The sequence below is a fragment of the Bactrocera dorsalis genome, chromosome 4 (genome assembly GCF_023373825.1).
Source record: "Bactrocera dorsalis isolate Fly_Bdor chromosome 4, ASM2337382v1, whole genome shotgun sequence".
NCBI classification, from domain to species: domain Eukaryota; kingdom Metazoa; phylum Arthropoda; class Insecta; order Diptera; family Tephritidae; genus Bactrocera; species Bactrocera dorsalis.
The window spans coordinates 59,038,234-59,053,339 of NC_064306.1; the positions used below are offsets into that span (position 1 = coordinate 59,038,234).

Sequence of the window (15,106 nt, forward strand, 5' to 3'; positions counted from 1 at the left end):
GGTAGATATTTCACATAATTTCGCCGAATTGGTTGAAATGTAGAGAGACTTTTTATCTACTATACAAAAAATGTCAGGAAAGTAGACTTGAACTCTGTTGAAAGAGAGAAAAGAATCCAGCTGAGAAGAACACCGCAAGATTTTGGTGTTTATAAGCCTATAGGCCAGTTTTTTCAGCAATTTTCACTTAATGGAACAGGAAAAAGTCGCAGAGAGCCAAGTGAGTGAAATAAAATGGTCCAAAGATGGCTCTGGTTGAGATAGATTTATGAGACCTCTACCTAAAACATATTTTTTATTAATTTATTTCCACTTTCCCAACATGATCTTTCAGCTACTGTCTTCACTACCAATATATATGGTAAGAGTGAGAGCGAAACGATGAACAAATGGTCAGCACGGATAGAGCTGCAGCCGAACTCATAAGACGAACTTGTGCTATCAACAATTAGACCGCCTAAAGGAAGCACTAGCTCAGCGACTGTCTTCACAAGAGCGAGAACGGTGGCCCAACGTAAACGATGACCAGATATGTAGAGAGCCGTCTACCTAGAACTGCAGCCGAACTCATGATATAAGCTTGTGCTGTCAACAATTAGATCGTCTAAAGGAAGCACCAGCCCGAAAGGAGACTAATGGTGTTCCATCAAAACAGCGCCAGGCCACACACATCGCTGCTGAATTGTCGAGGGCTTCAGCAGCTTGGTTAATAGGTTCTTATGCATTCATTTTACAATCAGGGCTTACTATCTGCTAGTGTCGAATGATTTCTAGAGAAAAATTCACCCCAATAGAAACTTGTGAGTATAGACAGTAGCTGTGGGACAAGGCATGAGGCAAGATCTGGCGTTCAAACGCAAAACAATTGATTTAATTCATTCAAAATTCATAAGTGGAAAATAAATAAAAATCTCGTTTGTTTTCCTTAATGATTCCCCTTTTTCTTTACAAATAATAAAGACGTCTAGACACATCGAGTAACGGAAACAAGTCCAAATACACGCATTTATTTATATTTTAAATACCTCCTTGGACATATCTACACTTCGAAAAGTTCTGAAATAACCACTTAACTATTTGGCTCCACAACCTATAGAAACAGTAAAAAGCTGCAGGAAGAGATGAGGATAGAAACACAAAAAATCAAACAAGAACTCAATAGCAACAGCACTTAACATTGCGTAGCAGAAAAGCCGAAAGGATAAAAATTTTAATGATAACGCAACATGAGAAGGTACGCATACCCTTTCATATACCCAAAAGTAAGCGTGGGTGTATGCTATCAGAGTCTGCCGACTGTTAACGACTCAACAGAGCACTAATGATGAACGCATGTGGAGATAATCTTCGATATGACAGATAAATGATAAAAGCACAAAATGAACGACAGTTATGCAAGGAAAAGCATTGAAAGGAGTTGCAAATAGAGCATTAACAGATTTATACGCGTATATTTGTCAAATGCTGTTTTTTTCTGCGCTCTACAACATCAAAGGTTGAAATGAATTCTTCGGAAGGACTCCAGTTGCGTATCACAAGTAATGGCTTGATATCCAATTCAGACGACAACAGCGCTGCCTTGCGGTTATTACTTACCACCAGAGCGACGCAAGAACGCCTGAGTTAACGTCATGCAACGCCAACTGTGTGATGCCAACGAGATGCAATGCAGAAGGAAGTGCGAGTTAGAAGCAGATTAGGCAGGCGTCTCACTGTGAAATTATGGCTTTTCTAGCCCGCTGCGATAATATCGCGGAGTTGCTGCTGCTAAAGTCATCAACATCAACATAATACAGTCAGAGATAGATATACACCTACAGACATAAATACAAATATGCATACATACATACATACATACATACATACATTCATACAGTTGTTGTCTTCTAAGCCATGCTGCACCTATGCTTCCGCTTACCATTTGTACAATTGGAATCGTATTACCCGAGCAGCCACCTCCAGCATGCTGCGTCGCTAAGACGCTTTGTCGCGCCGCTGTTTCTATGAAATTTCCGTAGCGTGCAGTCGCTTTTGCCGGCGTCGTTTCAACTAAATTGAATTTCTCTTCATCTTCATATTCAGCGCAACGGCTGACGGCAACCACAACGACGCGAGAGCGACAGCTGCTGGCAATAAAAAGGCAACTGCACGCCAGCAACAGCAGCCAGCCAGCCCCGGCTATGTCTTCATCGTTATGCAGTCGTCGCCGCCAACATCTTCATCTCAGCAACATCTTTATCTGCGCCAAAGTCATGTGAGACGCCGCAATCAGTAGCAGCCGTAACCCGTAACGATGCGAGCTGCAAGGATGATGTGCAACGCGCAATGAGTGGAAAATTTCACTGACGCGTGGCACAACTTTATTTATAAGCTAGTACGATGCTTAAACGCTTTGTGCTGTAGGCGTGCCGGAATTTGATGCTTAGCTCTTGTTTATGCATCAATATTCCAGACGGTATGAGTTCAGCATGGACTGGGAAAGGTTAGTAGATATATTTATGCCCTGGGTAGACACAGAGGTTTTGTCTCTGGGCGGATACGGGAAGTAACAGAGGTATTGTCTCAAAGTTATATTGATACCATGCGCTCAAATATTTTCCACAATTATTCCAAAGAAACAAAATGATTTCAAGAACTTTTGTACTCATATCTTTCTAACCAGAAAATCAAGGACGTACGTCCTTTGATTTTTTCTCATTCCCTTTATTAAAACATGAGGGTGCCCTCTGGCAGAAGTGGTTGCTATCATGACAGCGCCTCGTCCTATTTATATCGAAATGCGAACAAGCTGGACCCTAACTTCCTCCTGCTTCCCCAGCTGGCAGGTTATAGAATTTGCCGGCCGCAGTATGCCGGTCGGAAGAGGCGACTAAAATCCACAAGGTTCTATTCAATCTGCTCATTGACTTTGGGCCTTTGGGAAGATTCGCGGTGACTGTAGTTTAAACCTAAAGGCCGGTAGAATTGAAAACTTAAATCCAGTGTGGAGTCGGACTGTAGCCGGGTGCAGGACCCACAACACGGCAGAGATTTTAGATCGGCCTCGAACCCGACCTCCTCCTGTACGACCGCGAGCGACTGCAAAGTTCTCGATGGTTGCCACCATCGTTGGAGTTCTAGGCATGAATGGTTAGTTTTAGAATCCCAAGCCCTCTCTCCAACATTGTTCACCTTTTGAAAGACTGAAGTTGAAGCCTTTCGGCAGTCATACTTGTTGTGGGTATTTTCTCTAACAACTATTTAATCGGTGTTCACGCGGTAAGATTAAATATTTTATCCGAAGCCAGTTTTAGAAGTTGATGTTCAATTATATCTATATTCTGAAGAAAATTCAAATACATTTCAGCTCAGACCTTCACGCGTCCAGGTACAATAGCTAACCTAAACTCATTCCCACAATGACCTAGATCCAAATCCAGGTATCACTTGAGAATTAAAGTTTCTTGGAACGACCAGAAAGAAATAGTAAGAAATTTGGGATATAGAAACGAGCCTAAATCCTGCTTCTAAATTAGACCAGTTTATTAGCTTAACTAACTACCAGTTAAGAAGACAGACCTAACTAAGACACTACCTACAGAGATCAATGCAGCAGATATTTCCTAATGCCCACTTCATTCACGTTCACTCCTTCATCGCACTCATTTCTCATCTCCTCCTCATCCTTGGAGCTGTCGTCGTCAGCATTTGACATGATTAAACGTCGATTAAAACGACAGCGCACGAAAGCGTAGGCACAAATGCAGTCACATACCTCACACTCACATCCGCACACATGTGGAAGGAAGCCTACACACATCCACACACACACACCGTTAGCCATATTAACACCACGGCAGTACCAATTGTTGCACCACATGTAAGCCAACCTTTCAGCGTTCACCGTTTGCCGCCGTCGTCGCCGCTGCCAGGAAATATGCTGTGCGCCACAATGCAGGCTGCTCGCATGCATGAATCACGTTGCATGTTGCACGCTGAATGCCCCCAGTCATTCTTAAGTCGCTTGTCATCAATAACAAATGTTGCATGTCGATATTAGCAGTAATCGCTGTCGCAACCAGTGAAGCAGTGAAGCGTTGGAGTGCAGCAGCTGTTGCTCCTGCTGCTGTTGCTATTGTTGTTGTTGTCGTCAAGCGACTGGCAACCTGCTGCGCCGGCATTGACAAGCGCACGACCGGCTTTGCAAGTGAACAACGTGCTTTTATGCTCGAGTGTAGGTGAGTGTGTGGGTGTGTGGTAGTCCTCTTACGTGTTGTTGGCGCATTTCATGGTCGGGCATTTGAGTTGTGAAAGTAATTTTGAGTTTGTTTTTAGCGTATTTAACTGAAATGGCTGTAATTGCGGGTAGACATGCGACACAAGTGTATAAATGTTATATTAGAGGTGCGGTCGGAAGATTTATATATTCTGGGTCTGAAATATAAATGCAAGTCTGCAGGCTTTCATCAAATTTTGTGTGACAGTTAGTTTGATTAGTAACTCGGTATAAAGGCACTGTGGAACGGTATTTGAAGCTGCCAGCAAAAGCATTTTCGTATAGGTCGAAAGAAAGGCTGGTTCGATGAGGCCTGTGGAGAAGAAAGTCAGCAGCCTACCCCGCAATGTTGGGGTCGACGACAACGCGAGCGGGCGGGAAGAGATACCAAGAGTTGAAGAGAGAAAGGAGACGCATATGAAACCAAAAAAAGAAAGAGGCTTAGGTATGAAGAGTTTGACAAACTGGCCGAAAGGGTTAATACTCGAAAACGGAAAGTTGCGGCGACTAACGGAAGGTTTCAAGACTGGATCATAATCTTGTAAAACTCCAGGAGGTGATCTAGTGGCTGGCATTCAGGGCATACTGAAGTTAAGGAGTGAACTCTTCTCCAGCATGCTGAAGGGTAGAGAAAGAGTAACATCTCGAGATGACGAACCCGATTCCCGAATCGATGACGATATAGCGGACGTTCCATTGCCCGACCATGAAGTTCAAATATTGAAATTAACCGCCTGAAGAACAACAAAGCGGCGGCGAAGAACTGATAAGGTGCATGCATCAGCTTCTTTGCAGGATATGGTCGGACGAAAGCATGCCTGACGACTGGAATTTAAGTAAGTTCTGCCCAATTCACAAAAAGGGAGACCTCACAATCTGCGCCAATTACCGTGGGATAAGTCTCCTTAATATCGCATATAAGATCTTACCGAGCGTAGTGTCTGAAAGACTGAACCTCACTGTCAACGAACTGTTTCGACCTTATCATTGTTGCTTTAGACCTGGTAAATCTACAATCGACCAGATTTTCACCATGTGCCAAATCTTGGAAAAGACCCGTAAAAAGAAAATCGACCTTTTCGTCAATTTCAAAACTGCTTTTGACAGCATGAAAAGGAGCTGCCTTTATACAACTACATTTGAGCATGGTATCCCCCAAAGCTAATACGGCTGTGTAAACTGACGTTGAGTAACACCAAAAGCTCTGTTAGGATCGGGAATGACCTCTTCGAACCGTTTGATACCAAGGAAGGTTTCAGACAAAGAGACTCCGTATCGTATGACCTCTTCAATCTATTGCTAGAGAAAATAATGCAAGCTGCAGGGCTGAATAGAGAAAATAGTATAAGAGTGTATAGCTGCTAGCGAACGGTGGACCCCAAAACTATTTAAAATATATGTCCGGTATAGGATGGACTTCTTTGTTGGTTTTCAATGATTATGGAATAAGGAGTATGTCTGACATCCTGATTTCAGAAGGTTCATTGTGACACCACCTGGATTGTAATCCTCTCATTTGGCTAAGTCCTCTCTCAGCCACCCTGTGCCCCTATTGTTGTTCATTAATACAAAAAACTGCCGAGACATCACAAAGGAACCCCCGGTTGATAGATGAGGTTCTTTTCTTATACAAAGCTTTGCATTCTCATAGAAGGTATTGTATATACTCTTCTTCTTCTACCTCTCGGCGGCTTATATATTACAATCATCGTTGTATGGTAACCCCAACATGTTGGGAGTCGGACCTACATAGCCGAAACGTACCCGAAATTTTATACGAACGAAGGCTGTGAAATCGCAGGAGTTCTCCAAATTATTCTTGAAAGGTTTTTTATCGCCACAACAACAATCAAATTTCCTGTAAACACAGTAGTCCCTCAAAACACTCAAAATATTCCGTTTTTGAGTCAAAATATTGACATTCATACTCATGTAATGTTCCCCTAAACAAGTCTAAAATCATTTTTAGATGCTACTGCTACCACCACTTAAAACAGATCCATTAGAATTTCAGACACACATACCCACTAATATATGCATGAATAGATTGACAAACACGGCCATTAATTTGTCCATCAGCGAAAATCACGCGTGTGCAACCACAACTAGCATAACTCGGCAAATGTTTACACGCACACACACACTCGCACAACCACACGTGCATGGAGGTAAACACTTGATTTTGCTATCAAATAAGCCATGACCAATATTGAACTGTCAGCTGGCGATGACAATGACGTCAGACCCGCTGAACTGGCCGAAGTCAACCAGCCGGTGCAATTAATCATCGGTTGCACCCAAAATATGCTAATGCATTGCCATGAAATTTGCTGTAAACAGCAGCAGTACACACCAAACAGCAAATACACGTACAACAACAACAAACACTGTTTACCCTTTCATATACGGTCGACTACTGCGGGGGTGGGGGCAAAAAGTAGTGCAATGCTGTGGTCTAACTTTTACCGGTGAACTAACAACTGCTTTAAACATATATTTACACACATAAGTGTAATGTGTGTGTGTGTGTGGTTAGTATGTTTGCAAACATAAATCACGGCTAAAGCTTACCTTTCGCTCCTGTTCGTCCTTGGACAGCTGACCGCCGCCGACATTGTTGTTCTCTCCCTCGCCGTCGAGTGGCGTTGGCGTTGTTGGTATATCGCACTCCTCCGTCGGGGGAACGACGCAACGCAGCGAATGCCGATCGAATACCAACATAGCGGGACAACGTTGCAAGCGTGGATAACCGCCCTGGCATTGCCAATAACGGTTGCACGATTTACCCAGTGGGACATTACCGTTGGCATCATCATTGCAGAGAGCTGTGAGAGAGAGTAAAAACAAATATTAGACAACAAGTACAACACATTAGTGGTAATAAATAGAAATTGTGGTAAAGACACGGCTAAGGCTACTCTGTCAAAAATTAAGAGATCGGTAATCAATATGTGAACGTCAGTCGTTCTTTCTTTTAGCTGTTTGGCGCCAAATGGAGATTCTAAGTGTGGACCTGGGTCCTTCTTCTCCTGGTCTCTCCTACGGAGTGGAAGCCTTCTTTTTCTGCTTCTACTGGTTCCCCGGCGAGTGAGAGCTGGAGTCTTTTCACCCATTTGGACGATATGGGCTAGCCTGCGGAACTGTCTCAGTGAACTATGTCACCTCATTGTTCCAACCACTGCCTTATTCGCCGTTTCCAATGCACAAAGAACCATAAATCTTTCGCAGAACACTTCTCTCGAAAATTGGTAACGCCAACTCTTTAGATATTGCCATCGCCCATGTATGGATGACAGGACTTTACCCTATCTACTACAGTCTGGGGAAAACAGAATTAACAGCGCGGTTGTTGAGGCCAACGATACCAATAATACCTTGTCTAAAACCTTTTTTGGTATCGAACGGTTCGAAGAGGTCCTTCCCCATCCTGACGGAGGTTTTGGTATTTCTCAACGTCAGTTTACACAGCCGTATTAGTATTGCGGGGATACCAAATTCAGACATTGCGGCATAAAGGCAGCTACTTTTCGTGCTGACAAAAGCAGTTTTGAAATCGATGAAGAGGTGGTCCGTGTCGATTCTCTTTTCATGGATCTTTTCCAAGATTTGGCGCATCGCATCTGGTTCGTTTTTGATTTTCAAGACGAGAATCCACACTAATAAGGTCTTTTTGTAGGTTGGGTAGAGTGCACTTAAATTCCAATCATTTTTTGGTCCCATCATGTTCGAAACAGAAACTGATGCATACTTCTTATAAGTTTTTCGCCAACGTAGTTGAATAGCATGGCCGGCATCCAACTTTAAGCATTATTCAGTGAGGACTCCTAGGATTGCGGCAAGACGATAATTGTTAAGACCAAGTTCAAGTTCAATTAATCTCCTTAGCTTTACGTCAAACCAGAAAGATATCGCCGTCGCAGAGGAGATGAAGGTTGACAAACGCCCGCTAAGCGCATGCTAGGTCCAGGGCGCCAAAACGAAAGAGGACAACAGAGACCCAACTCGTTCTGAATCCGTTGTAATTGAGACAAATATGCTCTCTGAGTTGATGCTTATTATGTGGGGTTGTAGAGATTTTGTTCGGTAACCCTCATACGTTTCACCTACTAAGCTAATGTGAGGCCGGGAGGTCTAGCGTTGGAACTCAAATGAGCAACGAAGATTCAACTCGTTCCCAAACCGATCCATTTGAGACGAGTAAGCCCCCTGTGTAGATTTTAATATTCTGAACACAAGGTTATACAGTAAATATCGGGCGTTTTCAAAAATTTTTGGAAACATTTTCTCTAAAACCAGGAGAACTAATTGTGCTAAGATCTGCATCGGCACCTTTCTGAAAAGCACATGGTTCGAATTCGAATTTCTAGTTTAGAAACAATTTAAGATGTACAAGACTTCTAAATTTTTATTCGCTACTATGCCTGAGAAAAGGGACAGTCTATGCTATGAACATTTTTATGGATTCGTAGACTACTAACACCGACTCTATCGACTTACTTAAAAACTCTCTAACGCATTTTTAGCTATCGTAAAGTTAACCACGGGGCATCTTTAGCATCTATCCAATTAATTGGGGTTTCAGCCATGTAGGATTGCATAAATCGTCTTTCAAACATCGACATCAAGATACATAAACGAAAACCCAAAACTACCAAGCACAATAGTGACTTCCCTGAGAACCATTTACTTATCGACTGCTTGTTGTTATTGTTGTCTAACTTTAACAAGATAAGCACGAAGCGTTGAAAGTGCATTTCAACTCAATTCAACGCGCCGATTGCATCACAACAACAACAATATCAACAACACAAACTTCAGCTAATTGCAGAAACTTAACAAGCTTTTGAAGGCACGAGCCATAAAGCCCAACGGAACACCAGCAAATCTCACCTAGCAAACACATGTAAGTGCTAGTCTACTGCCATAACACCAGTGGGTCTTCACTTCACATCAATACGCATAGGTACATACAAATATATAGATTTACAGGCACACTTACGATGCTTCTGACAACCATCTACATTTTCCGGCCAATCGCAGCTGTGGGCATTCTCATTGTACAGCAGACCGCCGATGCAAAGCTGCTCCGTGGCGGTGCCATTCCAGCAGGTCCAATAACGTGTGCAGGAGGTCTCATGCCCGAAGATGCCGTACAACCAGTCGCAATGTTCCGTCGATAGGGGACCATCTGAAAGTACAAAGCAAGAGAGTTGAATAAAAAAATTGAAAGTTATCAATGTAAATGTGTCCATGTGTGTGTACGCTTGTAAGCAATAAAGTGCGAGTGAGTCGTGACGTTTATAAAACCAGGACACAAGCCGAGCATAGAGCCAAGCAGGACGTACTGCGTTACGGCGCAAAGCAGCGCCAACACTTTGCCAGCTCACAAGCTCGCCAGCTCACCAGCTTGCTAGCTTGCCAGCGTGTCACCGAATAAGCTTGTTTCGGCTCTCGTTAATGAATTGGCTGCCGGTAATGCGAGTCTCTGAGCCGCTGCCTGCACAGTCGGAGACGCAGCCATACAATCCCTTTAAATTGTTGCTTGGCACACTCCAAACCCACTTCACTGCCCTTCCTCACAAATTTTCACATAGCAAAGTTAGATTTAATACTCGGTGTCTTGGTGAGGTGTTCGACAGTCATAAATTGGCTTCTGTTGTTCTACTCGGTATTTTCAGTATTTTCGGCCCGCTTTACGCTGGTTGCTATTTTTGTTGCACACACATGCTTTGCCACACGCTTTGTGACATAAACTCTTTGTGTTGCCAGGAGAAAAAGTCTGCCCGTAAGTGTTGCTGTGCGCTTGGCCGGATTAGCCGAAAAGTTCTGGCGTATTTGCATGCTTATATGCAGATCTTGGCACAAAAGTACGCTTGAACTCGATAAACAAATTGAAAGTTGAGCACGCAAATCGGTGTGGTAAGCTGATTGTTTTTAGCTGCTAAGGCGATGTTGCACTCTAATTTGTAATGTATGGTTTTGAGGTAAGGAGAGGTATAACGTTTTTAGGTTAGAACTTGGCTTGTTTCTCCGTGGTAAAATTGGTTGAATTATGAATATAATAACAGCAAAAAATTTGGTGGAATAGCCTTTGACAGAACTTTCAAACTAAAATATTTATTAACTAATTGACTTACTAAGGAAACATACAAAAAAAAATTCTGAGTGAATTTTTTAAGCGAGATGAAACTGGAAACCAGTCGCACTGGTAATGTGATGAAATGATCAAACTTCGTTTGTTTTTACCAAGAATAACTGCACCATGAACCAATTAGTCAAACAAATTTTAAGAAGTCCTCATAGAACCGTATTAGTCCTAACTATTTTAGAGGTTCCTTATTCTTTTCTATAAATAATTTTAATACAATTTCTTTTACATCGCAGTATCATGAGATACAATGTCGGATTCATGGAGAGGTTTGGGTGTCAAACCCTCCAAAATCGGAAATTTCAATTCAAATTCAGAAGAACTCAAGAAGTAACATAATTTGGAAGGAAAAACCCACTCAAAGAGAATTTCTGAAGCTACAGTAAGATCGCAGGAAACTACTCTCACAGCAAACACTTATGCATCACAGTTTACTACAACGAAATGGAAAAATTATGCTTGAGAATAGTTTTCTTAGAGATCATAATTTTGTCTGAGCCTTTCTAACAGATGTGGTTAGATATTCGAGTCTACAGTATACAATCTTCATACTTGTCATAATGACTGATTTTTTGCAAAAAGAACGCTAATTTAAGTTATGTCTACAAAGGTAAGTTATTTGCAGAAAAATATATAATTCACCACCTTTAACTAATTTTCCTCTCTTTAAAACTTAAATATTGTTTTCCAAAAGCCGGAAAATGAATTTCCGATTCATCGAAAGTAGTCACTTCCTCAAGCTATGGGGCAACAATTGACTAGGATTAGACCTAGTAATATTTCACAATGCAAAACGTTCGTTTTAAAGCCTGAGCGAGCAAAATAAAGTTTATATCACCGGTTTGAAGAGGGGTATCTTAGAATTTTCATCAATATTTTGATAAGCTTCAAAATCAATGAAAATGGAATAAAAAACTTCGATAAATTCTTACTCACCACCTTTCCAAATAAAGGGTGATTTTTTAAGAGCTTGATAACTTTTAAAAAAAAAAAAAACGCATAAAATTTGCAAAATCTCATCGGTTCTTTATTTGAAACGTTAGATTGGTTCATGACATTTACTTTTTGAAGATAATTTCATTTAAATGTTGACCGCGGCTGCGTCTTAGGTGGTCCATTCGGAAAGTCCAATTTTGGGCAACTTTTTCGAGCATTTCGGCCGGAATAGCCCGAATTTCTTCGGAAATGTTGTCTTCCAAAGCTGGAATAGTTGCTGGCTTATTTCTGTAGACTTTAGACTTGACGTAGCCCCACAAAAAATAGTCTAAAGGCGTTAAATCGCATGATCTTGGTGGCCAACTTACGGGTCCATTTCTTGAGATGAATTGTTGTCCGAAGTTTTCCCTCAAAATGGCCATAGAATCGCGAGCTGTGTGGCATGTAGCGCCATCTTGTTGAAACCACATGTCAACCAAGTTCAGTTCTTCCATTTTTGGCAACAAAAAGTTTGTTAGCATCGAACGATAGCGATCGCCATTCACCGTAACGTTGCGTCCAGCAGCATCTTTGAAAAAATACGGTCCAATGATTCCACCAGCGTACAAACCACACCAAACAGTGCATTTTTCGGGATGCATGGGCAGTTCTTGAACGGCTTCTGGTTGCTCTTCACCCCAAATGCGGCAATTTTGCTTATTTACGTAGCCATTCAACCAGAAATGAGCCTCATCGCTGAACAAAATTTGTCGATAAAACACATTTCGAACCGAACACTGATTTTGGTAATAAAATTCAATGATTTGCAAGCGTTGCTCGTTAGTAAGTCTATTCATGATGAAATGTCAAAGCATACTGAGTATCTTTCTCTTTGACACCATGTCTGAAATCCCACGTGATCTGTCAAATACTAATGCATGAAAATCCTAACCTCAAAAAAATCACCCGTTACATTTTATTTTATAAATTATAGCTCAGAAATTAATAAAAGTCGAAAAACCAAATATGTGAACTTCAACAAACAAAGCTCCTTCTGGGAGGATAAAAAAGTTCACACAATTACTTGCCCTCATCAGAAATAATATAAGCCAGCATGTATCATTGAATACTCGCTGCAACAGCTTAAAGTGTATGTAAAAGACAGGAATCTGATCGACCGATTACTATCAGTTCTGTGATCTAGTAGCGAAGACATTGCAGCCTGTGGTGCATACCTCAACTTTGGTTTATCATCTAACTAACTGAAGTGGATGGCTTTCAAATTATTCCCTTTAAAGTGGTTTCCCATTGTATACTGATAATGCTTAGATCCAATTCGAACGAAATTTCTAACCCTACACCGAGTAATATAGTTATTATAGGCTGACCCAAGTATATAATGTAAAGAATGTGTTTCAAGCGCTTCGCTCAACTTATGGTTAACATAATCGGGACAGTTACAACAGAATAAGCATCAGTCCATCCGTGCTATAAAGAAGACGTAAAACATCTCAACATTTCCAAGCCACATCTCTTCACTCAATGAGCTCTTAAAAAGTTCCAAGAAAATCCGACGTTTTCGAGAAAAATTTTACGTAGCATTTCGGAAGCAGAACAACTTGGAAAGACTTAAAAGCTCTCATTTCATCCATAAAAAAAGGTGTATTTTAAGGGCCGGTGGAATCATTGTGCCATATTTCTTCAAAAAAGTTGCCGGTGAGAACTTAACCGTCAATGGCGACCGTTATCGTGCCATGATAACTGACTATTTGATGCATAAATTTTAAGCTCGTGATCTCAGCGACATTTTATTTCAACAAAACAGCGGTACTTGCCACCCATCGCATCAAACAATGGATTTATTGAGAGAACACTTCGATGGGCAGATAATTTCACATTGTCGGCCGGTCGATTGGCCAGCAAGATCATATGATATTACACCGTTAGACTTTTTCCTGGAGATATGCAAAGTTTAAAGCCTATGTGGACAATGCCGCTTCGATTCAGAACTTGGAACTTGGAACCAGTCGAAATGCTCAAACGAGTCATCGAAAATTGTACTCAACGTATGGGTGATCTAAGAGGTACCAGCGACCAACATTTGAAAGAGATAGTCTTCAAGAAATATATGCGAAAGAATGTTTTTCGAATGTTAATAAACATTTCGCATTAAATTTGAAGTTATTGTGTTTTTTCTTTAAAAAAGTAGGGAACCTCGAAATGGATTACCTTTTATAAAGCTTTTCAAAATTTATTTACCAAAAAGTAAGCAGATCGGTGTCCTTATGATCTAAATTTTGTTTGACTTGTATTCGAGCCTTTACTACATACTAAATACTTAACTAACATTCGCTATTTGAAGGGATATAGACTTTTAAGATATGGGGACACAAATTAGGTGATTAGGTTTAGGTGGTTAATTCTGGGCTTATCTTATAAGAAAACCTCTTTTATGTGCCTTGAAATGTCCTCTCCGATTACTAGAATGCACTCCATAGATATAGGCAAGGCGAATATCTCTTTCAGCTCCAAATAAAAAAAGAAATTGTATCTACAATACAGTGATTGGTTCTACCCCAGTCTAATCCTTTCATATCCATCTAGTAACTATAACGCCCATAACCTAACCTCAAATCTTCACCTAATTCGCACCAAAAACTAACCAGAAACTGAACTCCAACGCGAACACCTTCTATGCCACATTTCAATTATCCGATGTCTCCGTGTGTGCATTACCAGTGTTCGGTTGTACAAATACTAACTGTAATAGCGGTTCGTGTTTGCATAAATGTACCGTTGGCATAGACAACAAAAAGAAACAAAGCGATCAGCCGGCGGCACAGTAACGGGAGAGCTTAACTTGCGTGTTTGCTGAAGCTTTGTTGCCACACACACACACGCACACGGACACGCATACGCGCCGCCGCAATTAGTCCAACTACACCACAATAAAATTCTAATATGCAAACTAAAACTGTACGAAATTGTCGCTGCGGTTTGGCGAGTAAAAACTTTTCGTGCCACATACAACATTGTGGCAATGTGAGCGCGTGGACGCCACAAAGCGTGCCACAACGGTGCACAAATACGCACACGTCTCTCAGCGCCACTCACCGTAAGTCGCCACTAAATGGCGCACACACACGCACACGCACACGTATACACATGTTGCAACCGGCAACCGACGCGCGTGTGTGCAACAACAGTGAAGCCATTAAAGTGGAATCCACACCGGAAAAACGCACACAGCCGCACGGCGACCGCAAGCGATAGCTGCCACATAACCAACAAACACACACATACATATGCACGTGCGCTTGTTTGGCGCGCAAATAAATATGTGTTTGTATGCATGTATGTGTGTGTGTGTGAGTGTACATCGATATTGGCACGCATCGATTGCATTGCCTTGTCACATTTGGCCAATTGTGGTAAGTTGCATGTTGCAACACAGCGCATAACGTGCAACGACAATGCAGCAAAAACTTTTAATAAGCAGCCGAGTCGCCGGTGCAACGCTACACTGCCCATGTGTATGTGTGTGTATATGTGTTTTGTGGCATAAAGGCAAACAGCATGCCACACAATGGCACTCAAATGACGCGTGTTGCAAGTGAATGCAATGGCTCCATATGTTGCACGACTTTTTCCAGCTCAACTTGTTTGCATCCCAGTGCTTGCCAGCGCTTGTGTTTGTGTATGTGTGTGTAGTGACCGCAACAGCGTCAACGGTAAACATAAAATTTCAACGAACCACACCGAGGGACACACGCCCAGGCACGAAGTCC

The 15,106-nt window shown here is 41.8% G+C and overlaps 2 protein-coding genes across 5 annotated transcripts in view; both read right to left on the reverse strand.

Annotated features, from left to right (window-relative positions):
• The window catches only part of LOC105225696 (furin-like protease 2), a 725,052-nt gene that overhangs the window by 642,415 nt on the left and 67,531 nt on the right, over positions 1 to 15,106 (reverse strand). The gene's annotated exons all lie outside the window — the stretch shown is intronic.
• Positions 1 to 15,106, reverse strand: part of LOC105222515 (protein obstructor-E) — a 228,676-nt gene that overhangs the window by 17,190 nt on the left and 196,380 nt on the right. For all 4 annotated transcript variants that reach the window (XM_011199867.3, XM_011199870.4, XM_011199868.4 and 1 more), the window contains exons 4-5: positions 9,255 to 9,443; positions 6,827 to 7,080 (exon numbers count right to left, since the gene is read on the reverse strand). In XM_011199867.3, the coding sequence (XP_011198169.2) occupies positions 6,827 to 7,080; positions 9,255 to 9,443 (443 nt within the window). The remainder of the gene's footprint in view (positions 1 to 6,826; positions 7,081 to 9,254; positions 9,444 to 15,106) is intronic.